The sequence below is a fragment of the Rhinoraja longicauda genome, chromosome 32 (genome assembly GCF_053455715.1).
Source record: "Rhinoraja longicauda isolate Sanriku21f chromosome 32, sRhiLon1.1, whole genome shotgun sequence".
In the NCBI taxonomy this organism is placed as follows: Eukaryota; Metazoa; Chordata; class Chondrichthyes; order Rajiformes; family Arhynchobatidae; genus Rhinoraja; species Rhinoraja longicauda.
The window spans coordinates 4,411,318-4,437,147 of record NC_135984.1 but is presented as its reverse complement, the minus strand read 5'-3'; the positions used below and the strand labels follow the sequence as shown (position 1 = coordinate 4,437,147).

Genomic DNA, 25,830 nt, shown 5'->3' with positions numbered 1-25,830 from the left:
TCACCCCTCCCCCCGCGCGCACGCGGCCGCCTCCCGTTGGTCCGCGTCAGCTCCCCGCCGACGCCAGCGCCCGCGCCGATTGGGCCACGTCCCGAGGGGGGCGGCGCCGACCCGCGCTGCCCGGCAACGGCCCCCACTGGTCCACGTCACTGCGAGGATTGCGGGAGGGACTGGGAGGACCAGGTGGGAGGCTGGGAGGACCGGGGGGGGGGGGTGGTGGGGGGCTAGGAAGACCGGGAGGGAGGCTGGGAGGACCAGGGGGTGGTGGGGGGGGGGGGGCTGGGAGGACCAGGGGGTGGTGGGGGGGGGGGCTGGGAGGACCAGGGGGGCTGGGAGGACCAGGGGTGGGGGGCCGGGGCTGGGAGGACCAGGAGGTGGTGGGGGGGGCTGGGAGGACCAGGAGGTGGTGGGGGGGGCTGGGAGGACCGGGGGGTGGTGGGGGAGGGGGCTGGAAGGACCAGGGGGTGGTGGGGGGGGCTGGGAGGACCAGGGGGTGGTGGGGGGGGCTGGGAGGACCAGGGGGTGGTGGGGGGGGGGGGGCTGGGAGGACCAGGGAGTGGGGGGGGGGGGAGCTGGGAGGACCAGGGAGTGGGGGGGGGGGGGGCGCTGGGAGGACCAGGAGGACTTCTAAGTTTACAAGTCATCAGTGCAGCATTAGGTAGAATTGTCCCTCTAAAAGACAACTGCACAGTTACTTAGATAGAAAAGGGTTAAAGTCTTAAGTACCCGCCTCCATCACTGCCTCTGGCAGCTTGTTCCACATGGGCAGCTCCATGTGGAAATTGCCCCCTTGGGTCCCTTTTCACAAGTTCATAAAATTGATAGGAGCAGAATTCAGCCCATCAAGACCACTCTGCCATTCAAACATTGCTCATCTATCTTTCCCTCTCAACCCCATTCTCGTGCCTTTTCCCCACAACCCCTGACATCTTCTTGCTTTCATTTTCATTCATTGGGAGGTTGAGGTGCTGCCCATCAGCTGAGATGTGAAACACAGGAGATTTTCCCCAATGCTCCCAAGCCACACCAATGGCATTTTAATATCACATGTACCCAAGATCTAAATCTCAACCGTATATTATGCATCTCCTCACTGTGCAATTAAAACATTAAATCAATCTTGATAAGTGTTGAACTTATTTTATTGCTGCATTTGCACTTAGAGCACAGAATATCCACCATACAACTGCAAACATTTAGAGGAGAATATTCAGGAAGTGGTTAACAGGTCAGAGAGCAACAAATTTGCTAGCACAATCACACCTCCATGCACGTATCACAGAATCATCTTTTCGTGTCGAACCACTGCTGTAATTTGCATTCCTCACTTCAGTAACTAAGCTGAATCCTTCACCATACCCAATTAGGACAAGCTGTGGTTGATTGGCAATGGAAGTTAAATTCTAACTTTTTGATGAATACATATTGCGATACGGTACAATAGAACTTTATTTATCCCAGGAGGGAAATTGACCTGCAACAGTCATAAAAATTCAAAATACATGAAACAGCTGGTTTATTTGAACCAAAAGAACAGTAAAGAGATTTGAAGTATAACATATAAAGGGATTCCCGTCAACTCCATGGCTCCCGATAGGAGCTGGTCTCCATACTCATCCAAGAGCTGCAAAGCTACTCCATTTGTCCATCCAAATCCCACCTGTGGACAGATAATTGAGTTAAACAAGAAACCAATTGGAACAACACAGTTAGAGAGTGGTTAGTATAACCTATAACAGGATTTATAAAGAAAAGGGAATAAAAACAAAAAGGGGAATGTTGAACATGTACGAAACATTTGTTGGGTTATAAACTGAATACGACTTCCAATTGTGGTCACCACATTTTAGAAAGGATGTGAATGTCCTTGAGAGTGCAGGAAAGGTTTAAGATAATTATAGTCATACAGCACAGAAACACTCTCTTTGGCCCAACTTCTCTATGCCGACCAAGATGCCCATCTACACTAGTCCCATCTGCCTGCATTTGGCCCATCTATATACTAAAACTCCCGTTTGTTTGTGATCGAACTACAGCCAAAATGGAGCACGATAGCTTGACAATTTTAAGCCCACCTTACTCACCGTCGTCGCTTTAATGGTAAAGCAAGTAGTTTTATTGAAATCGGTGTTATATTTTAAAAGTTATTCACATTTTGAAGTTTAAATCTATCTCCTAGGGAGGGAGGGAGGTGTGAGTGTGTGAGTGTGTGAGTGTGTGAGTGAGTGAGTGAGTGAGTGAGTGAGTGAGTGAGTGAGTGAGTGAGTGAGTGAGTGAGTGAGTGAGTGAGTGAGTGAGTGTGAGAGTGAGTAGGAAGGTGGATAAGGGGGGTTGAGGGGGATGGAGAGGGGGAAGGGGAAATGGGGAGGGGAGAGGGGGGTAGGAGAGGGTGCTGCACCAATGCAGGAGAGGTTTGGGCCCAACGGGTCCACTTGGTCTAGTATCCCTCTAAAGCTTATCTATCCACGTACCTGTACAAATGTCTTTTAAAAGTTGTTTTAGTACCTGCCTCAGCTCGTTCAATACACCCCACCCTCAGATTCTTATTAAATCTTTCCCCTCTAACCTGAAGGGTCTCCACCCAAAACATCACCCATTCCTTCTCTCCTGGGATGCTGCCTGACCTGCTGAGTTACTCTAGCATTTTGTGTCTACCTTAGAATAAAGTCCCAGTCTGCCCAACCTCTCCTTATGGTTCCGGCCCTCAAGACCTGGCAAAATTCTCATAATTCTTTACATTCTAGTTTAACACCATCCTTCTTGTAACAGGATGACTGAAACTGACATGCCTCAGATGCGGCCACACCAAAATCTTGTACAACTGCACCATAACATCCCAACTTCGTTACTCAATTAGGGTATTCAGTTTCCAAAAGAAAGGTTCTGACCCAAAACGTCACCCTTCCTTTTTCTGTAGAGATACTGCCTGAACCACTGAGTTACTTTGTGCCTATCTTCTATACTCAATGCTCAGACTGATGAAGGCGAATGTATTGAATGCTTTCTTGACCACCCTATCTACCTGCGACACCACTTTCAGGGAACTATGTACCTGAATTCCTCAATCCCACTGCTCTACAACACTCCTCAGAGCCCTGCCATTCACTGTAAAGGCCCTGCTCTGGTTTGACTACATGTGTTGTGAGGAGATTTGCAGGATTCAAAACAGAAACAAGGACTTCAGTTTAGTGGAGAATTTTGTGTTTGTTCTCTTTATAACAGGGAAATGTCAGAGGCATTTAATAAAACTTTTCAAAATCATGAATTTTCATAGAATAAGGAAAAGCTATATCTGCAGGCAGGAGGGCTAACAACTATAGAAAAATAGCTAAGAAAGACAGGAAAGATTTTTTCTTTTCAAGATTAAATAGTGAGTTATGCAAGCTGCAACGCACTGGCTAGAAAGAAAATGAAAGCAGATTTAATGACAAATTTCAAGGAGATTTGGATTAAACATCATTGGGGGGAAATGCAGTTCCATGGGGAAGGAGCAAGTTGGAGTGCAACTATGACAAAAGCTCTGAAAAGGCTCGTCCAAACAGGGGCCAAATGCATTTTCTTTATGGAATTTCTGGGCACGGCTACCAAAGCTGCAGTCTCTGCACCAGCAACCCAGGTTCAATCCTGGCCTCGGGTGCTGTCTCTATATGGAATTTACACTTTCTCCATATGACTGTGCTCTGGTTTCATCCCATAGACTTGCAGGTTGCTAGGATAATTCACTGCTGGAACTTGCCTGTGAAGTTTAGAAACTGGTGAGGGTTGAGGGGAAGATGAAGAGAATCGGTTACAGTGATTGGCCAGAAAACAGGCATCGACTCAAACAGTGTTATTCCATATTATAATAAATATAGAAAAACCAAACCTGACAGCGGGCCTGGGCAGACCAGAGGAAGTTCTATTATTAATGATAACATTTCCTGGATTTTTTGGCATTTGGAATTTTACCATCATTTTCCATGAAAGGTGTTGCTTGTGGGCACATGGGCCCCAAACTTCTTCCATCTGCTCTGACTCTTGCAGAACTGATCAACGTTAAAGGATGAAAGACTGCATGGATCGGACAGGTTTAGAGGGATGTGGGCCAAACACAGGCAAGTGGGACTAGTGTAGATGATGGGATATGCTGGTCAATGTGGGCAAGTTAGGCCGAAGAATCCGTTTCCACGCTGTATCGCTCTCATGACTGATTAACATTAAAGCATTTCAAAATGAGCTAGAACCAGAAGGAAATTTGGAAACAAACTGACCTGCACCTCATATTCTCCACCTCCAGCTGGTTTACTGTCATCATTCACATTATACTGCAAAATCAAAATAGGTTACTCGGGTAAAATGTGGCTAACAATGGTAAAGTTCACTCCTTATCAATTAATATACTATCAAGTGAGATGAACTCAAGATTAGACAAGTCGCTGGGGCTGTTTACAGCACCTCCTATTTCACTTTTGCAGCTTACAACCCAGCCACATGAAGGTGGATTTCTCCAATTTCAAGTACCCCCCCTGCCCCATGTATATTAAACATGGCTATTCAACATCATCCCAGGAAATGAGATGAACGGAGATGAGGAAAAACTTTTTCAGTCAGAGAGTTGTGAATCTGTGGAATTCTCTGCCTCAGAAGGCAGTGGAGGCCAATTCTCTGAATGCATTCAAGAGAGAGCTAGATAGAGCTCTTAAGGATAGCAGAGTCAGGGGGTATGAGGAGAAGGCAGGAACGGGGTACTGATTGAGAATGATCAGCCATGATCACATTGAATGGCGGTGCTGGCTCAAAGGGCCGAATGGCCTCCTCCTGCACCTATTGTCTATTGAAACCACCCAACCTTCACATCTCAAGCACGGCACCATAGTCCTGAATTCTGCAGGCTTTGCACATCTGATTCTGTCTAAATTCGGAACCATGGGACAGAAAAAGAATGAGTGTCCAGCAGAGAGACTGCACAATCGCTGAGGAAGGAGAGGTTTGCACGGCACAGCTGAATTAGAGGGTTGCGGCCCATACCAGTGTGGCACAAACATTTTAAGACTCGGGCTTAGTTGTTAAAACCACAACAAAAATCAACTTCACCTTCTCAAACATGGCTTTGTGCGTTTTGTACAAATTCCTGTTTGACCGAATCCAATTCTGTGCTTGTTCCAATGCAATTCTCTTGCCCTTTTCAGAATTAGACTTTGCCAGACCTATATTACCGAAAAAAGAAAAATTCAAAATGAATAAAGCGTTCAGGTCAAATAGTTATCCAGTCAATCCAGTCCTCCCTTCACATTCTCAAAACATGACAGAAGGGAAAAGAAAGATTTACAAAAGCTATTCAAATTATTTAGTAGAGGATAAACACTTGATGATCCTTACATGGATGACAACATGAGCCAACATGAGCAACAGCCAACCAGTGAAGAAGGGCTCGCTGGTGCAGATAAGATCAAACTCATATAACATTTTGCTTTACCTTCAATGATGATTTGCTGGAGTGGTGGCCAGGCATTGGGGTAATCCCACTGCTCACCACTCTGGATCAGTGAGGTTGGGACTCCATACCGATACCAAAGGAGGTGATTCACCTGAAAAGTGAAGTACAGATCTTAATAAAAGGCACACGAGAAAAACACACACACAGCATGCAGTTTATTTCCATCACCCAACATGCGACTCCCGGCTGTGAGAAGCATCCATGCTGAGCAGCACCTCCAATAACTCTAGCTGGATGCACAATGGGCAGTGGTAGGAACCATCGACTCGCTACCTCTTTCCAACAGCTGGTACCAAAAGGAGCCAACGCAAGCCAAACCAATCTCCCCATCTACAACTTGCAGGTCTGCAATCTTCCCCATCCCCCACCCCACCAACCAACTCTCCTGCAGGGCGATAGGAGTTTCGCCATCAACATAGGCAGTTAGTCCTCTGCTCCAGCTAGCCTCTCCTGCGGAGTTCCACAAGGCTCCATCCTAGGCCCCATTCTCTTCTCTCTATACATGCTCCCCCTTGGCCAAATCATTCAAAGGCATGGCATTTCTTTCCACTGCTATGCCGATGACACTCAGCTTTACTTCCCCCTGAAACCCAACAACCAGTCAAATTTAAACAGCCTCTTACACTGCCTTGAGGACATAAAATGTTGGATGGCACAGACTTCCTCCAATTAAATGAGAGCAAGTCTGAGGTCATCCTATTCGGCCCCCCCCGACTCCATCAAATTGATAACAGGCAGTCTTGGAAGTCTATCCTGCCTAGTCAAACCGCATGTCAAAAACCTCGGCATGATATTTGACTCTGCATTAAAATTTGATAAGCAAGTCAACGCTGTGGTAAAAGCCAGCTTCTTCCAACTTCGAACCATAGCTAAAATCAAACCTTTCCTCCAATTCGACGACACAGAAAAAATCATTCACGCTTTCATTTCCTCCCGCCTAGACTACTGCAACTCCCTATACACTGGGATCAGCCAATCTTCCCTGTCCCGCCTGCAACTGCTCCAAAACGCCGCAGCGAGACTCCTGACGGGTACCCGTAAAAGGGACCACATCACCCCGATTCTGGCCTCTCTCCACTGGCTCCCTGTACGGTACAGAATCAACTTCAAGCTCCTCCTATTCACGTATAAAGCCCTAAATGGACACTCCCCCCCTACATCAAAAATCTTCTAACCCCCCTCTCTAACTCCAGGTCCCTCAGGTCGGCCGACTTGGGGCTACTCACTATCCCGCGGTCTAGGCTTAAGCTCAGGGGTGACCGCGCTTTTGCGGTTGCAGCTCCTAGACTGTGGAACAGCATCCCTCTCCCCATCAGAACTGCCCCTTCCATCGACTCCTTTAAGTCCAGGCTCAAAACCTATTTCTACTCCCTAGCATTTGAGGCTCATTGAGGAGGCGCTGTGAACTGTTTGCGTGCTACTGTACGTTTCATTTTTTTTCCCATTGGAACCTAATCAGATGTACAGCACTTTGGTCAACGTGGGTTGTTTTTAAATGTGCTATACAAATAAAATTGACTTGACTTGACTTGACAGTGGTGTAATGGTAGTGTTGCTGCCTTACAGCACCAGAGACCCGGGTTCTATCTAGACTACAGGTGCAATGTGATGGATGTTTCTTTTGTTTGGTGTTGGTTTATGATTGTATGTGTTATTGCATATTTTTATTGCTTATTCTTATTGGTCTTATTGTTGAACTGCGGGTAATTTTTCATTTCACTGCACATTTATGTGTATGTGACAAATAAATTGACTATTGACTATCTACACAAAGTTTGTTTGTTCTCCCTATGACCGCATGGGTTTTCTCTGGGTGCTCCGGTTTCCTCCCACACTCCAAACACATACAGGTTTGTAGATTCATTGGCTTCGGCAAGTTGTAAAATTTTCCCTCGTGTGTTTAGGTTAGTGTACTGGTCGGTGCTTACTTGGAGACTGAAGGGCCCGTTTCCACGCTGTATCTCTAAAGTCTATAATAAAGTCTAAAGTAAACAGTCCATCCAAATACCAGTGTCTAATGGCCAAGGCATTCTCTTTTTCATGTATCTGTACACTGTGGACGGCTTGATAGTTATCGTGTATAATCTTTCCGTGGTTAGCACGCAACAAAAGCTCTTCACTGCACCTAGTGTGTGTAGGTTAGTGTAGGAGGTGATCGTTGGTCGGCACTAACTTGGTAAGCACACTAAACCTTAAACCAAACCTTAAACTGTGGTTAGGGGGAAAAAACCCCACAAATGCTGGTTAAAAGTTTGAAGAAGGCTCTCAACCCAAAACGTCTCGACCCAAAACATCACCCATTCCTTCTCTCCCAAGATGGTGCCTGACCCGCTGAGTTACTCCAGCATTTTGTGTCTACCTTCGATTTTAACCAGCATCTGCAGCTTTTTTTCCCCTACACATTTTGCCACTCCACTGTGAATTCTCCTTAAGGTATGTCAACTTTGAAGAGGTTCTCCTCTTCTCTCACACAAGTTTAGCAACATCCTCTCTCACTGCTCCCCCTCTGTGATCCCTCCTGCTCTCCGTCTCCTACTACATTCTATGTTTTGCCTGCCCCCTCCCCTGACATCAGTCTGAAGAAGGGTCTCGACCCAAAACGTCACCCATTCCTTCTCTCCCGAGATGCTGCCTGACCCGCTGAGTTACCCCAGCATTTTGTGTCTACCTTAAAACTGTGGTTCCTCGGAAAGCAAATAACTGGAAATGACGACATCTCTCAAATGCCCATGTGATACCATCGTCATCAACAGCATTTGCTCACTCAAGGCTGACAGCTGCCCTTTCCCGACTCTATCCATCTACACAAGACGTATAACAAGGGTAAAGTAATGGGAGTAGGATTACCTCCAGGTATTTAATGACCATCTCTGTGAGCTGTCCTGACTCCTGCTCAAAGCATTCAGCCCAGAGAGGAGCCATGTTGGAAGCATAGAATGCATCATTTTTCTTGCGGCTTATTAAATTAAAATCAAACCAAATTCCTTGTTCTTTGTCCCATAAAACCTCATGCACAGCATTAATCCGTTTGCTCCTGGCCTCCTTATAGAACTTGGCCTTCACAGAGTTACCTGAAAGACAGACAACAGCATTGGGGAAGCTGATATTGGCAGAGGGATGAAATCAGACGAAGCCACCGACAATATAAAGGGGTCTAACAATGGGACTCTGACGTGGGCAGGGGGGTCAGTAAGTATGTGTAAGGAACTGCAGATGCTGAAGAAGGGTCTCAACCCAAAACGACACCTATTCATGTTCTCCAGAAATGCTGTCTGACCGCTGAGTTACTCCAGCATTTTGCGTCTATCCTCGGACTGTATGCATGGTCTTATTGGTGGTAGAAATGGAGCTCGTTACACTTCACTACACTAATTGACTTGGTAGAATTGTAAATTGTCCCTGGTGTGTAGGATAGCGTTGATGTGCAGGGATCGCTGGTCGGCGCTGAATCGGTGGACCGAAGGGCCTGTTTCGCGCTGCATCTCTAAACTAAACTCATTAATAGTACTGACCCAGCTGCTGATGAAACTGTTCCAGGATTTGCTCATTCTTGCATAGGATGGAGTTTAAGTCAACAGGAATGATGTGCGTGGTTTGTGTGTCTTTTAATGTTCCTTTATTCTCTCCATTGGAATCAATGAACCAGCGCGATGAGAAATCCCAGCCAGACTCAGCACTTGTTTTCAGCTCCACCCAGAGTTGTCTTCGGGCATCTGAGGAGGTCAACAAACAATCAGCATCAAGTGAGCAGTTACAATATTAAACAATAAATGTCGATTAAAGGTGGCACGGTGGCAGATTTACAGCCTTACAGCATCAGGGACCCAAGATCGATCCTGACCACAGGTGCTGTCTGTACGGAGTTTGTACATTTGCCCTGTGACCACGTGGGTTTTCTTCGGGTGCTCTGGTTTCCTGCCAACATCCAAAGACATGCAGGTTTGTAGGTTCATTAGCTTTTCTGTAAATTGTCCCTAGTGTGTAGCGTAGAACTGGTATAAGAGTGATCGTGGCGGCCGCCATTGGCGGAGCGGGAGCACGTGGCCGCTGGCTGGGTGAGGTCACGTGGGGCGCGGGGTGGTGACGTCACCCTTTGTCCCTTATTTGCGAGTGAGGAAGTTGGCAACCCTACTAATACGGGACAAGGGCAGTCCCATACGGGACAAACCAGTTGGGCCCAAAATATGGGATGTCCCGGCTAATACGGGACAGTTGGCGACCCTACGTACATCACAACATTAAATTATTAGTGGTGAGATGATCATTCAATGTAACCGTTAGGTTACAGAATGCACTCCAGATTGAATAAAGCTCCCTCCACAACATCATAGAGCAGCATGAAGATTGATTTCATGAATATTAAAAACCATACCTTCTGTTAGATTCTGTCCCAATTCTATATCCTTGCTGTAAGACTCAGGCCTGTTGAAAAGCAATACATTTCAACAAAAATAGAAATAAAGGCCCATCAGAAGATCCAAATTCCCAAACAATGGTCTACCTTGGTAACGCCTATTTGCTTGTCAATCGGTAAATGTTTTTTATTCACAATGCTATGCCATAATGAAGGAAATTCATACAAAAAGCCTCTGTGGTTCGGTTGCCATACTCTTAGTCAGAGTCTTCAGCCCACCATGCCCACACCGGCAACATGCCCCATCTACACAAGTCCCACCTGTCTGTGTTTCACTCATACCCCTCCAAACCCGTCCTATCCATGTACCTGTCTAATTGTCACTTAAATGTTTACATAGATTTACATAGAAAATAGGTGCAGGAGTAGGCCATTCGGCCCTTCGAGCCTGCACCGCCATTCAATATGATCATGGCTGATCATCCAACTCAGTATCCCGTACCTGCCTTCTCTCCATACCCCCTGATCCCTTTAGCCACAAGGGCCACATCTAACTCCCTCTTAAATATAGCCAATAAACTGGCCTCAACTACCTTCTGTGGCAGAGAATTCCACAGATTCACCACTCTGTGTGAAAAAACCTTTCTCATCTCAGTCCTAAAAGACTTCCCCCTTATCCCCGCCTCAACTACTTGCTCTGGCAACTCATTCCATACACCCACCACCCTTTGTGCGAAAAAGTTACCCTTCAGATACCCGTTAAATCTTTCCCCCTTCACCTTAAGCCCGTGTCCTCTAGTTCTCTTCTATTCTTCGTCGTGCTTAAGCAAAGTGCTTTGCATGGTAAAACAAGTAACGGGGTTCCGATACCTGGGCCCAGTTGCTCCAACGTTATACCGATTCAGAGAATGAGTTTTGCCTTCTACGTCGAAAGACACAGATCGATTCGTCATCCAGAATTCGTACTCCTTTTCTAAGAGGTCAATGCATCCCCTAATTGAAAAAGATATAACCAGTTACTCTAAAGCGTGGAGACATTAAGGATACAAGCATGAACAACAATCTTGATTCAATTACTTGGAGTAAATTTTACCAAGCCAATTAGGGGCCTAATTTGGTCGAGTTGCTGCCATACAGCGCCAGAGACACGCATTTGATCCTGATTATGGGTGCTTGTCTGTACGGAGTTTGTACGTTCTACCCGTGTCCTGCATGGGTTTTCACCGGGAGCTCTGTTTTTTTCTCACATGTGCCAATAAAGAATCATTCATTCATTCTCCAGACGTACAGGTTTAATTGGCTTGGTATAATTGTAAATTGTCCCCGGTGCGTAGGACAATGTTAGTGTGCGTGGATCGCTGGTCGGCACAGACTCAGGGGGCCAAAGGGCCCGTTTCTGCGCTGTATCTCTCAGCTAAACCAATTAACAATTATAGTCATTGTTGCAGCACTGGCAAAACCAAGTACTTGGACCATTCTCGGCCAACCCAGAATATCATGGGAACAGGTGGTAGGGATTCTTCAACCACTACAGTTGAGAATCAACCATGTCAATGAAGACTGCAGTGGCATGTTGGCACAGACTAAGCAAAGATGGCAGATCTCCTTCATTAAAAAGGACAGAATAACTTGGTTTTAAGACAATCCAACAATTAGTATCACACACTAATAGCAAAATAAAAAAAGTTAGAATGTAAATAAGCTTATGGATAATGTAATAACATACAACCATACACAATATAAATAAGCTTATGGGTAATGTAATCACATACAACCATACACAATTTTTTTAATTAAAGGTCAAAAATGCAAGTAATTGTTCAATACAATGATGGTTATCTGCATCAAAACATATGTAGGCATTTGACAAAGTCCAACCTGAGACTTAAAACCCTAATCAGATCCAAGGCAAAGGAGGCAGGTTAGACTAGGGTTGCCAACTGTCCCGTATTAGCCGGGACATCCTGTATTTTGGGCCAGATTAGTTTGTCCTGTATGGGACCGCCCTTGACCCGTATTAGTACGGTTGCCAACTTCCTCACTCCCAAATACGGCCGCTGGCTGGGTGAGGTCACAATAGACAATAGACAATAGGTGCAGGAGTAGGCCATTCAGCCCTTCGAGCCAGCACCGCCATTCAATGCGATCATGGCTGATCACTCTCAATCAGTACCCCGTTCCTGCCTTCTCCCCATACCCCCTAACTCCGCTATCCTTAAGAGCTCTATCCAGCTCTCTCTTGAAAGCATCCAACGAACTGGCCTCCACTGCCTTCTGAGGCAGAGAATTCCACACCTTCACCACCCTCTGACTGAAAAAGTTCTTCCTCATCTCCGTTCTAAATGGCCTACCCCTTATTCTTAAACTGTGGCCCCTTGTTCTGGACTCCCCCAACATTGGGAACATGTTATCTGCCTCTAATGTGTCCAATCCCCTAATTATCTTATATGTTTCAATAAGATCCCCCCTCATCCTTCTAAATTCCAGTGTATACAAGCCCAATCGCTCCAGCCTTTCAACATACGACAGTCCCGCCATTCCGGGAATTAACCTAGTGAACCTACGCTGCACGCCCTCCATAGCAAGAATATCCTTCCTCAAATTTGGAGACCAAAACTGCACACAGTACTCCAGGTGCGGTCTCACCAGGGCCCGGTATAACTGTAGAAGGACCTCTTTGCTCCTATACTCAACTCCTCTTGTTACGAAGGCCAACATTCCATTGGCTTTCTTCACTGCCTGCTGTACCTGCATGCTTCCTTTCATTGACTGATGCACTAGGACACCCAGATCTCGTTGAACTCCCCCTCCTCCTAACTTGACACCATTCAGATAATAATCTGCCTTTCTATTCTTGCTTCCAAAGTGAATAACCTCACACTTATCTACATTAAACTGCATCTGCCATGTATCCGCCCACTCACACAACCTGTCCAAGTCACCCTGCAGCCTTGTTGCATCTTCCTCACAATTCACACTACCCCCCAACTTAGTATCATCTGCAAATTTGCTAATGGTACTTTTAATCCCTTCGTCTAAGTCACATAGGGCGTGGGGCTGTGATGTCACCTTGTCCCGTATTTGGGAGTGAGGAAGTTGGCAACCCAAGGTTAGACCCAACATTGTTTCAGCAACAGGTAACGTCTGAGAGGTGTGTTAATGATGGGAAGATTCGTTAATCGTTTAGTAGAGCTGTAGAAATAGTAGAGTCAAGCTGGAAAGGGTGCAAAGAAGACTTGAGGATGTTGCCATGACTCAAGGGCCTAAGCAAAAGGGAGAGGTTGAGCAGGCTAGGACTCTATTCATTGGAGCGCAGGAGGATGAGGGGTGATCTTATGGAAATGTTCCACCTAATGGAAGTGAGCCCTTTGTGGGTTCTTTGGTCGTTGGTTCCAGCTCTGGCCTGTCCTGTACCTTTTCATACATGTAAATAAGATAGTGAATGGGGATCGCTGGTCGGCCAGGACTCGGGCGGGCATAGGATTTCTGTCCTTCAATCAATGTACTGTTTTGGTTATTACATTACAGGAAAGATGCAATAGCAAAGGAGAGGATGCGGGGAAGATTTATAAGCATAGGAAAAAACTGCAGATGCTGGTCTAAATCGAAGGTAGACGCAGGCTGGAGTAACTCAGCAGGTCAGGCAGCATCTCGGGAGAGAAGGAATGGATGACGTTTTGGGGTCGAGACCCTTCCTCAGCCCGAAACGTCACCCATTCCTTCTCTCCCGAGATGCTGCCTGACCCGTTGAGTTACTCCAGCATTTTGTGTCCACCTTCGATTTATAAGCTTGTTGTCAAGGCCAAATGATTTTGAGATTAGGGAAGAATTTTTTTGGGGGACATTTTTCTTAAAGGCTGGTAGTGGAACTGCATAAAGTAGGAAGAAAATGGGACAGCCCCAAAATGGGTAAACAAGTGGCCATGACAGGGAACGGCGGCATTGAAAGGCAGTTTCACAGATAGCAGGGATGTACAGCATTTGTCCACGATCAGGACCAGTGGCTTACTTCATACATTATGGATTTGGATGCGCACTTTGCACCCACAACAGTCAGACATGCAGGTGATGAAACTTAGGTGCAAAGTGAACTGCGAGAGAGATAGCAGTGGATTTCAAGGAGGTGCAAACCAGCTGTTTCAATGAGTCAATAGGTGGCAGAAGAAATTTCACGCTGAGAAGTGCTACATTTTTTTTGGGCAGGAAGAATGTGCATCAATTATAAACTTGAGGCTGCCAACTTATTTACATCGGCGAAACCAAACGCAGGCTCGGCGATCGCTTCGCTCAACACCTGCTCTCGGTCCGCGTTAACCAATCTGATCTCCCGGTGGCTGAGCACTTCAACTCCCCCTCCCATTCCCAGGCTGACCTTTCTGTCATGGGCCTCCTCCAGTGCCATAGTGGGGCCCACCGGAAATTGGAGGAACAGCATCTCATATTTCGCCTGGGCAGCTTGCAGCCCAGTGGTATGAACATTGACTTCTCCAACTTTAGTTAGTTCGTCTGTCCCTCTCTTCCCCTCCCCCTTCCCAGATCTGCCACTGTCTTCCTGTCTCCACCTATATCCTTCCTTTGTCCCGCCACCCTGACATCAGACTGAAGAAGGGTCTCGACCCGAAACGTCGCCCATTCCTTCTCTCCTGAAAAGCTGCCTGACCTGCTGAGTTACTCCTGCATTTTGTGAATAAATACCTTCGATTTGTACCAGCATCTGCAGTTATTTTCTTACATAAACTTGAGGGCAATTCGTAAAAGAACAGGTAGGTACTGGGTATGTGGAATTCTTTTAATGGAAGTGGCAGGGCAGTTTTGAGAAAGTGATTAAAGCAATATACAGGATCCTGGGCTTTGTAATTACAGAGGCAGTGAGTACAATGGCAAGGAAGTCGTGACACACCTTTATAAAACATTGGGTTTGCCCGCAAATAGAGTACAATGCTTCTGATAGCGAGAGGTTTTCTGCCTCCCTCATCACTTCCATTATCCTTCTTACCTAGAGGGGGTTGACAACAGTGTAGGAAGCCATAACCCACATTCAAGTCATGTCAGAGTCATAGAGATACGGCGTGGAAACAGGCCCTTCAGCCCAACTTGCCCACACTGGCCAACATGTCCCAGCTACACTAGTCCCACCTGCCAGAATTTGGTCCATATCCCTCCAAACCTATCCTATCCATGTACCTGTCGAACTGTTTCTTAAATATTGGGATAGTCCCTGCCTCAACTACCTCCTCTGGCAGCTCGTTCCAAACACCCACAGCCCTTTGTGTGAAAAAGTTACCCCTCGGATTCCTATTCAATCTTTTCCCCTTCACTTTAAACCCATGTCCTCTGATCCTCAATTCCCCAACTCTGGGCAACAAACAGTGCATCTACCCGATCTATTCCTCTCAATATATTCTACACCTCTGTAATATAAGAAAATAACTGCAGATGCTGGTACAAATCGAAGGTATTTAGTCACAAAATGCTGGAGTAACTCAGCAGGTCTGGCAGCATCTCAGGAGAGAAAGAATGGTCGACGTTTTGGGTCGAGACCCTTCTTCAGACTGAAGAAGGGTCTCGACCCGAAACGTCGACCATTCCTTCTCTCCAGAGATGCTGCCTGACCTGCTGAGTTACTCCAGCATTTTGTGACTGTACACCTCTGTAAGATCAACCCTCATCCACCGGCGCTCCAGGGAACAGAGTCCCAGCCTACTCAACCTCTCCCTATAGCTCAGACCCTCTAGTCCTGGCAACATCCTCGTAAATTTTCTCGGCCCCCTTTCCAGCTTGACAACATGCTTGCATGTCTACAGCTGACAAATAACTCACTCCAAAAAGGCTGTATCGTTTGTAGCAAGGATGTAGCTCTCAACCATCAGTGTCAGGAATGGTGGTTGGCTTCTTCTCTGATAATACACGCGCCCTCCATTTGGGATGAAGCCAAATCTGCAAAAACAAAAAAGTCACTAAGTAACACTTTAGAAGATTGAGAGGGGATCTTATAGAAACTTACAAAATTCTTAAGGGGTTGGACAGGTTAGATGCAGGAAGATTGTTCCCGATGTTGGGGAAGTCCAGAACAAGGGGTCACAGTTTAAGGATAAGGGGGAAGTCTTTTAGGACCGAGATGAAAAAGTTTTTTTTCCACACAGAGAGTGGTGAATCTGTGGAATTCTCTGCCACAGAAGGTAGTTGAGGCGAGTTCATTGGCTATATTTAAGAGGGAGTTAGATGTGGCCCTTGTGGCTAAAGGGATCAGGGGGTATGGAGAGAAGGCAGGTACGGGATACTGAGTTGGATGATCAGCCATGAACATATTGAATGGCGGTGCAGGCTCGAAGGGCCGAATGGCCTACTCCTGCACTTATTTTCTATGTTTCTAACACATTGCAGTCTGCTTCCTTCTTGCCCCAGCCTCACACAGGCTTATTTGACAGATGCTTGCAGTGTTTAATAGCAGTCCCTGAGATTGGCAGAAGCTGCAAATAAAACTGAAACCAAATGAGAAAGCATTGAACTTGAAACTGAAGAAAAGAAAAACTACAAGGGTTTATAGTAAAAAAACAAGTCTCCAGAAAAATATTTTAAAAGTTTAATTTATCCTACAGAGAGAGGTTTTGACCATAGATCCAGGGCATCAGGGTTTAAGCAACAATTTGCATTTATAATTGCATGTTTACATAGTAGACTGTCCCAAACGAAGCTCACAAAATTCTGAGCAAATGTTTTTGAAGGATTGAGGAACTAAGAGTCCAATCAAGCTTGGAAGAGAAAATGGATGGAAAACATGGTTTTATGGCGAGTCCGAAACTTGCTAGTTGTAGACGAAGTTTATTGCAGCCGCAATACACGAATACAGAGTCAAAACAACAAGTTACAGGACAACCAATATAAACTTACTGTCTTCCTTGAAGACTTCGCCGAACTGGCTAAATCGGGCGCCAAACGCGCACCTGACATCGCTGGCCAATCAGCGATGTCGTTCCCTGGACCAATCCCCACGGTCGCGTTCCCACGTGACCTCGCTGGCCAATCCGAGGGTTCGACGACCTGGACCATTCTCTATGGTCGCTACATGACCCCCCCCAGAACCCGAGGTGCGGAACCTAGCAGGGAGCCGGATTTCGCGACCATAACGAGTACGGAGAGGGACAGCCTGCACCACAGGAGCCGGAGGTTCTGGACTTGGTGGAACAGCCGGCACGGGAGGTTCTGGAGGAACTACCGGCACAGGGGGTCCTAGAGGAACTGCCGAAACGGGGGGTTCTAGGGGAACTGCCGAAACGGGGGGTCCTGGAGGAACTGTCGGAACGGGGGTTTGTGGACTGGGCGGAACTAACGGAGGTCGGCCTCTTCTAGGGGTTTGACCGACCAGGACCGGTTGATCCGGGTCCAAATGGGCAGGTTTGAGCCGGGACACCGAGACGAGTTCACTCTTGCCGCCCATGTCTAAGGTGAAAGTAGCCGTTCCCTTACGTAAAACCCGGAACGGCCCTTGATAGACTCTCTGCAACGGGGCGCGATGGGCATCTTTACGCAAAAAAAACAAACTCACAGTCCTTCAGGGAAGACGGTTCATGTACCATAGGACACCCATGACGCGAAGTTGGTACTGGAGCCAGGGAGCCCACCCGTTCCCGGAGAGATGCTAACGCTGCTGGGACTGTAGGGAGCAGGGCTGAAGGGTCCGGAAACAGATCTCCGGGTACTCGAAGGGTCGAGCCATATACCAGCTCTGCGGACGACGCACCGAGATCTGGCTTAGGAGCAGTCCGGATGCCCAAAAGAACCCAAGGGAGTTGGTCTACCCAGTCCGGGCCTTCAAGCCTTGCACTGAGGGACGCCTTAAGTTGGCGGTGGAACCTTTCTACGAGTCCATTTGCCTGGGGGTGATATGCAGTTGTGGGTTGTAATTTGGACCCGTACAGTTCCGCCAGCGCGGCCCAGAGGGACGAAGTGAACTGTGGTCCTCTGTCAGTTGTAATAACTGCCGGGACCCCGAAACGAGCTACCCAATGAAGGGCCAAAGTCCTAGCACAAGACGCTGACGATATATCACACAATGGGAAAGCCTCTGGCCACCGGGTGAACCGATCCACCACCGTGAGGAGGTGGGTGTAGCCCCGGGAGGAAGGCAAAGGCCCGACCAAATCCACGTGGATGTGGAAAAAACGAAAAGCTGGGACTTCGAAATCCTGTACGGGGGGCTGGACGTGGCGCTGGACCTTAGCGGTCTGACAGGGCACGCAGGAACGTGCCCACCCCGCTACCTGTTTCCGCAGGCCATGCCAGACAAACCTCGCTGCCACCAAGGCAGAGGTGGAGTGGATGGACGGGTGCGCCAGCCCATGAATGGCATCGAAAACCCGGCGCTGAAGGGAGGGCGGTACTACCGGCCTGGGGCGAGGAAGAGAAACATCGCACCAGACTTTCGTGCCCTCCGACCCACAAGCTACCTGGGCCAACTTCAATCCCGAAGTGGTGGACTGGTACGTCGAAACGGTATCCGCCAGGAGCTGTGCCTCCGCGAGCTCCTGGGGATCCACCTCGCAGTCCACCGCCGAAATAGGGGGAAAAGCAGGTCTAGACAGGGCGTCAGCAACGGCATTCAGCTTACCCGCGATATGACGGACATCTGTGGTAAATTCGGAGATAGCAGTCAGGTGCCGCTGCTGGCGGGCCGACCATGGGTCAGACAATTTCAAAAAAGCAAATGTTAATGGCTTGTGGTCCGTAAATGCCACAAATGGGCGGCCCTCGAGGAAATACCTGAAATGACGGACAGCTAAATGGAGAGCTAGAAGCTCTCGGTCAAATGCGCTATATTTCAGCTCGGCCGAATTTAGTTGCCGGCTGAAAAACGCTAAAGGCTGCCAACGGCCACCAACCTGCTGCTCCAGAACCCCACCCACCGCCACGTCAGAGGCGTCAACCGTCAGGGCCGTGGGGGCGGAGGGGCTCGGATGGACCAACATGGTGGCGTCTGCCAAGGCTGCCTTAGCTGCCGTAAAAGCCGACTCTGCGGTCGGGGACCACAACAACTCTACCGGATTACCTGCAAGGCATTGGAAAAGCGGGCGCAGGACTCGCGCCGCTGCCGGAACGAATCTATGGTAGAAATTAACCATGCCTATGAACTCCTGCAGCCCTTTTACTGTGGTGGGCCTGGGGAAAGCCCGGATAGCCTCCACCTTCTCTGGCAAAGGGACAGCGCCGGCAGGGGTAATTCTGTGTCCTAGAAAATCGAGAGCAGGCAGGCCGAATTGACATTTGGAGGGTTGAATAATGAGCCCGTGGTCTTGGAGCCGCTGGAACACGGTCCGCAAATGGGCCTGGTGTTCTTGCACTGAGGGGCTGGCTACCAGGATGTCGTCTAAATAAATAAACACAAAGGGTAAACCCCTACCCACGCGGTCCATCAGTCGCTGGAAAGCCTGTGCCGCGTTCTTTAAACCGAAAGGCATACGCAACCATTCAAACAACCCGAACGGAGTAATAGTTGCAGTTTTTTGTATGTCCTCCGGTCGCACCGGAATCTGATGGTATCCTCGCACCAAATCGATTTTGGAAAACACCACCGCTCCTTCCAGTCCAGATGAAAAGTCCTGTAGGTGCGGTATGGGGTAGCGATCAGCCGTGGTGACAGCATTGAGACGCCGATAATCGCCACATGGCCTCCACCCCCCAGATGCCTTGGAGACCATGTGTAACGGCGAGGCCCACGGGCTGTCAGACTGACGAACAATTCCCATTTCCTCCATCTTCCTGAACTCCGCCCGTGCCACCACCAGTTTGTCTGGCGGTAGTCTCCTGGCCCGAGCGAAAACGGGAGGGCCTTCGGTGCGGATGTGATGGACCACACCGTGCTTAGCTGAAGGTGCGTCAAAACGTTGGACGAGCAGCTCTGGGAACTCTGCCAGAATCGCAGCATACGAGTCGGGGGCCGCGACGACGGCCTGGACAGTAGGGCTGGGCGAGGAGGCGATTGCCGGAGCGACGTGCTCGTCTTCAGCAGCGGTTCGGAGGTCGTTACCGCGGACATCAGGAACCAGTGAAAAAGCCCAGAGAAAATCTGCGCCCAGGATCGCTTGTTTGACGTCGGCTATGATGAATGGCCATTCGTACGTGCGGAGGCCTAACACAAGGGACATCTTCCGTGTACCGAAAATGCGAATTGGGCTGCCATTAACCGCGATGAGGGTGGGACCTGTCTTACCCGATCTGGTTTCGAGGTCGGTCGGCGGCACTATACTGACGATGGCTCCCGTGTCTACCAAAAATTCTGTGTCCGTGAATCGATCATGGACATAGAGGCGCCGGTTCTGGCCAATCGTAACTGCCCCTATGTACGATCGGCCGAGGCATTTCCCGCGAAGGTACAAGGCAAACGACAGTTGCGGGATTCGTTACCCCATCGTAGGTGATAATAGCACCAGCCGCGCTTGTGCGGATCTTTTTGGCGGGCTTTCGGAGAATTGGCGGGAGATGTGGCGCCATCTTGCCGTCGCTGTGGCGTGGTCACCGATGTCGAGACTTTGTTGATTGAATCACTTGCCTTGTTTTTTCCCGCTATGAGCGCGTCCGCTTTCGCTGCATATGCTTCGGGGTCCTTAAAAGAACAATCCGTAAGCAGCAGTCGGACATCCTCGGGAAGTTTCTCGCGGAATGCCTGTTCAAACATCGGGCAATCCGTATGCTCACCGGCTAGCACCATCATTTCGGCCATGCGGACGGAAGGCAGTTGGTCTCCAAGCTCCGGTAGGTGCAGAAGTTTTGCCGCACCACCATGCTTATTTAACCCGAAGGTTCGCAGTAATGCCTTCTTCATGGTTACATACTTGTCTTCCGCAGGTGAATTTATGATAAACCGCATCACGCGCTTGGTTGTGTCCGGCGATAGAGCGCTGACGAGGTAGAAGTACTTCGTGGAATCGTCCGACACCTTCTTTATGTGGAATTGAGCCTCGGCGTGGATAAACCAAGCTTGCGGTGCGTACGTCCAAAATAACGGAAGATGAACGTCTGCCGCGCTTGACTCCGGTGTGCCCTGCTCGGTCATCGTCAACGAGGCGTCGGGTTCCTGCTCAGTTGGTGATCGTCCAGATCACGTTCGGGGTCACCAATATGGCGAGTCCGAAACTTGCTAGTTGTAGACGAAGTTTATTGCAGCCGCAATACACGAATACAGAGTCAAAACAACAAGTTACAGGACAACCAATATAAACTTACTGTCTTCCTTGAAGACTTCGCCGAACTGGCTAAATCGGGCGCCAAACGCGCACCTGACATCGCTGGCCAATCAGCGATGTCGTTCCCTGGACCAATCCCCACGGTCGCGTTCCCACGTGACCTCGCTGGCCAATCCGAGGGTTCGACGACCTGGACCATTCTCTATGGTCGCTACAGTTTGTGATTGACAAAGGGATAGGGCCGGGAGGGCCATTCTTAGTCACGCATGTGACCACAAATGTGAAAAATTGTGGAATACATCTCTTCTAATTCTGAAAGCATTACAGGTATAGTGTGTTGTACTGTACACATGTGACCGGTCATATGTGACCTCGTTAGAGGCAGGAAACATGTTCCCAATGTTGGGGGAGTCCAGAACAAGGGGCCACAGTTTAAGAATAAGGGGTAGGCCATTTAGAACGGAGATGAGGAAAAACTTTTTCAGTCAGAGAGTTGTGAATCTGTGGAATTCTCTGCCTCAGAAGGCAGTGGAGGCCAATTCTCTGAATGCATTCAAGAGAGACCTAGATAGAGCTCTTAAGGATAGCGGAGTCAGGGGGTATGGGGAGAAGGCAGGAACGGGGTACTGATTGAGAATGTTCAGCCATGATCACATTGAATGGCGGTGCTGGCTCGAAGGGCCGAATGGCCTCCTCCTGCACCTATTGTCTATTGTCTTGCTCTAAACAAACATTGTCAACATAACATAAAAATCTCAGCTGTTCCTGAACCTGGACGTTACAGTTTTCAGACTCCTGTACCTTCTTCCTGATGGCAGGGGTGAAATGAGTGTGTGACCAGGGTAGATGGTGAAATATACACACTGCCTCTCAAGTTTTACCTGAGGATGAGGTGCAGGAAGTTTTCAATCATTCCTTTTGCCGTTTTATTCATCTCGGAGATCAGAAGTCCTTTTATTATCCAGTAAGAGTCCCTGAAGAAAAAATAATTGACATGACTCCCAATACTTTAGGAAGCATTCCACTCAAAGTAGAATCAACTGTGATGTTTCTACGAGCACACTAGACAAGCTGAATAATAGTTCCATCCCAAAACGTCACCCATCCTTTTTCTCCAGAGGCGCAGCCTGACCCACATAGTTACTCCAACACTTTGTGTCGATCTAAGCTGAATAGATACGTCAATTTTTGCGATTTACTGAGCCTGTTAGAAGCAGCTGTACTAGCATGAATACTGAATCTCTATTCTGCACAGGCAGAGCCTTTGACAAATTGATCTAGTTTGATTTTTAAACAAAGACTAGACAAAGTGGACCCGTTAGGCCTAAACCTCTCCTGCATTGGTGCAGCACCCTGCCCTCCCCTCCTCCTCTCTCCCTTCTCCTCCACTCCCCGCTCCCCTCCTTTTAAACTTTAAAATCTGAATAACTTTAAAAATATAACACCGATTTCAATAAAACTACTTGCATTATCACCAAAGTGACAATGGTGAGTAAGGTGGGCCTAAAATTGTCACGCTATCGTGTACCGTTTTGGCTGAAGTTCAGTCACAAACAAGATAACAAACGAGAGTTTTAGTATATAGATGGGTAGTAACGTAATGTCATTAGGCAGTTTTAAGGTGCCAGTCGCATTGTGCACATTCCTGTTTCGGCATTTACCTTCGGCTTAGTTTAGTTCATAGATACAGCGCGGAAACAGGCCCTTCGGCCCCCCAACTCCATGCCGACCAGCGATTCCTGCTCATTTACACTATCCTACATACATTAGCAACAATTTCACAATTATACCAAGCCAATTTTACCTACAAATCTGTAGGTTTTTAGAGTGTGGGAGAAAACTGGAGATACCCAAGCAGATCAATTGTGAGGAAGATGCAATAAGGCTGCAGGGTGACTTGGACAGGTTGTGTGAGTGAGCGGATACATGGCAGATGCAGTTTAATGTAGATAAGTGTGAGGTTATTCACTTTGGAAGTAAGAATAGAAAGACAGATTATTATCTGAATGGTGTCAAGTTAGGAGGAGGGGGAGTTCAACGAGATCTGGGTGTCCTAGTGCATCAGGCAGTGAAGAAAGCCAATGGAATGTTGGCCTTCATAACAAGAGGAGTTGAGTATAGGAGCAAAGAGGTCCTTCTACAGTTGTACCGGGCCCTGGTGAGACCGCACCTGGAGTACTGTGTGCAGTTTTGGTCTCCAAATTTGAGGAAGGATATTCTTGCTATGGAGGGCGTGCAGCGTAGGTTCACTAGGTTAATTCCCGGAATGGCGGGACTGTCGTATGTTGAAAGGCTGGAGCGATTGGGCTTGTATACACTGGAATTTAGAAGGATGAGGGGGGATCTTATTGAAACATATAAGATAATTAGGGGATTGGACACATTAGAGGCAGGAAACATGTTCCCAATGTTGGGGGAGTCCAGAACAAGGGGCCACAGTTTAAGAATAAGGGGTAGGCCATTTAGAACGGAGATGAGGAAGAACTTTTCCAGTCAGAGAGTGGTGAAGGTGTGGAATTCTCTGCCTCAGAAGGCAGTGGAGGCCAGTTCGTTGGATGCTTTCAAGAGAGAGCTGGATAGAGCTCTTAAGGATAGCGGAGTGAGGGGGTATGTGGAGAAGGCAGGAACGGGGTACTTTTGAGAGTGATCAGCCATGATCGCATTGAATGGCGGTGCTGGCTCGAAGGGCTGAATGGCCTACTCCTGCACCTATTGTCTATTATCATGTGGAGAACGTACAAACTCCGTGCAGACAGCACCCATAGTCAGGATCAAACCCAAGTCTCTTGCACTGTAAGGCAGCAAGTCTACTGCTGCGCCACCCTGCATCTGTTCTGATCCAGAGCCATTTCAGCAGAGGCTAAACTAGTTTAATCTATGCAGTGGCACAAGGTCATCAGTAACAGGAGACAAATGCCATGGGACTCACTGATCTTGCATTTTTGTATGAACTGTAGCTATTCCAAACATGCCTTTTCAGAATCCTACACGTACGATATCATGGCAGATTAGATTTCTTGATTTTGATTAGTTCGGATGTCAGGTGTTATGGGGGGAAGGCAGGAGAATGGGGGTAGGAGTGAGAGATAGATCAGTCATGGTTGAATGGCGGATGTTGCGGGAGTTGGGGGAGTCCAAACCAGGGGTCACAGTGTAAGAATTAGGGGTAGGCCATTTAGGACTGAGATGGGGAAAAACCTTTTCACCCAGAGAGTTGTGAATCTGTGGAATTCTCTGCCATAGAAGGCAGTGGAGGTCAATTCACTGGATGTTTTCAAGAGAGAGTTAGATATAGTTCTTAGGGCTAAAGGAATCATGAGATATGGGGAAAAAGCAGGAACGGGGTACCGATTTTGGATGATCAGCCATAATCATATTGAATGGCGGTCGGTGCTGGCTCGAAAGGCCGAATGGCCTACTCCTGCACCTATTTTCTATGTTTCCCTTTTCAGCAAAATTTACTAAGGATCAGAGCACTTTCATTTCCTTAGAAGATTGAGGTATGTTGACAAACACATTGATGAAATTCTACAGGTGTACAGTAGAGAGCATATTGACTTGTGTAGGAAGGAACTGCAGATGCCGGTTTAAACCGAGGTTAGACAAAATGTTGGAGTAACTCGGCAGGAAAGGCAGCGTCTCTGGAGAGAAGGAATGGGTGACGTTTCGGGTCGAGACCCTTCTTCAGACGGAAAGTCATGGGAAAGGGGAACGAGAGATATAGACGATGATGTGGAGAGATATAGAACAAATGAATGAAAGACATGCAAAAAAGTATAGATAATGATGGGAACAGGTCATTGTTAGCTGTAGCTCAATGAGAACGAAAGACTTGGGTGGGGGAGTGGTGGAGAGAGAGGGAATGCAGGGGTTACTTGAAGTGAGAGAAATCAATATTCATACCGCTGGGCTGTAAGCTGCCCAAGTGAAATTAGATGCTGTTCCTCCAATCTGTGTTGAGCCTCATTCTGACAATGGAGACACAAGGTCAGTGTGGGAATGGGAAGGAGAATTAACGTGTTTAGCAACCGGGAGATCGGGTAGGTTCAGGCAGACTGAGCGAAGGTGTTCAGCGAAATGACCAGCCAGTTCATGTTCGGTCTCGCCGATGTACAAGAGGCCACATCTTGAACAACGGATACAGTAGATGAGGTTGGCAGAGGTGCAAGTGAACCTCTGCCTAACCTGAAAGGACTGTCGGGGTCCCTGGACAGAGTCGAGGGAGGAGGTATAGGGACGGGTGTTGCATCTCCTGCGGTTGTAGGGGAAGCTACCCGGGGAGGGGGTGGTTTGGGCAGGAGGGACGAGTTAACCAGGGAGTTGCGGAAGGAACGGTCTCTGCGGAAAGGTGTGCGGATGGGAAGATGCGACCAGTGGTGGGATCCCGTTGGAGGCGGCAAAAATGCCGGAGGATGATGTTTTGGAGGCAGCCTTTTGTGTCCATCTTCTGAGCATACTGACTTGTCTCATCTCCCTGGTTTGGCAACACGTACACCCAGGATTACGATAAAACTTTATTCATCCCCAGAGGGAAATGGGTCTGAAGGAGATGACAAAGAGTGGTGAACACTGCCCAATCCATCAGGGGTAGACAATAGACAATAGGTGCAGGAGGAGGCTATTCGGCCCTTCGGGTACTGACAGCCCCAACATCATAGGGTTCTATAAGAGGCACTATCTCAATAGACAATACACAATAGGTGCAGGCCATTCGGCCCTTCAAGCCAACACCGCCATTCAATGTGATCATCTCAAAAAGGCAGTAGCCACACCAGCCTGGCCCTTTGGAAGGATGAGAGGGGATCTTACCGAAACGTAAA

The 25,830-nt window shown here is 48.1% G+C and overlaps 1 protein-coding gene across 1 annotated transcript in view; it reads right to left on the bottom strand.

The window, feature by feature from the left end:
- Positions 1-1,141: 1,141 nt before the first annotated feature.
- The window catches only part of treh (trehalase (brush-border membrane glycoprotein)), a 37,381-nt gene continuing 12,692 nt past the window's right edge, over positions 1,142-25,830 (bottom strand). The window contains exons 6-15 of the mRNA XM_078426908.1: positions 21,892-21,984; positions 15,651-15,767; positions 10,701-10,823; positions 9,849-9,898; positions 8,989-9,189; positions 8,324-8,547; positions 5,456-5,567; positions 5,074-5,186; positions 4,251-4,304; positions 1,142-1,660 (exon numbers count right to left, since the gene is read on the bottom strand). Coding sequence (XP_078283034.1) covers positions 1,517-1,660; positions 4,251-4,304; positions 5,074-5,186; positions 5,456-5,567; positions 8,324-8,547; positions 8,989-9,189; positions 9,849-9,898; positions 10,701-10,823; positions 15,651-15,767; positions 21,892-21,984 — 1,231 coding nt within the window. The 3' untranslated portion in view covers positions 1,142-1,516. The remainder of the gene's footprint in view (positions 1,661-4,250; positions 4,305-5,073; positions 5,187-5,455; positions 5,568-8,323; positions 8,548-8,988; positions 9,190-9,848; positions 9,899-10,700; positions 10,824-15,650; positions 15,768-21,891; positions 21,985-25,830) is intronic.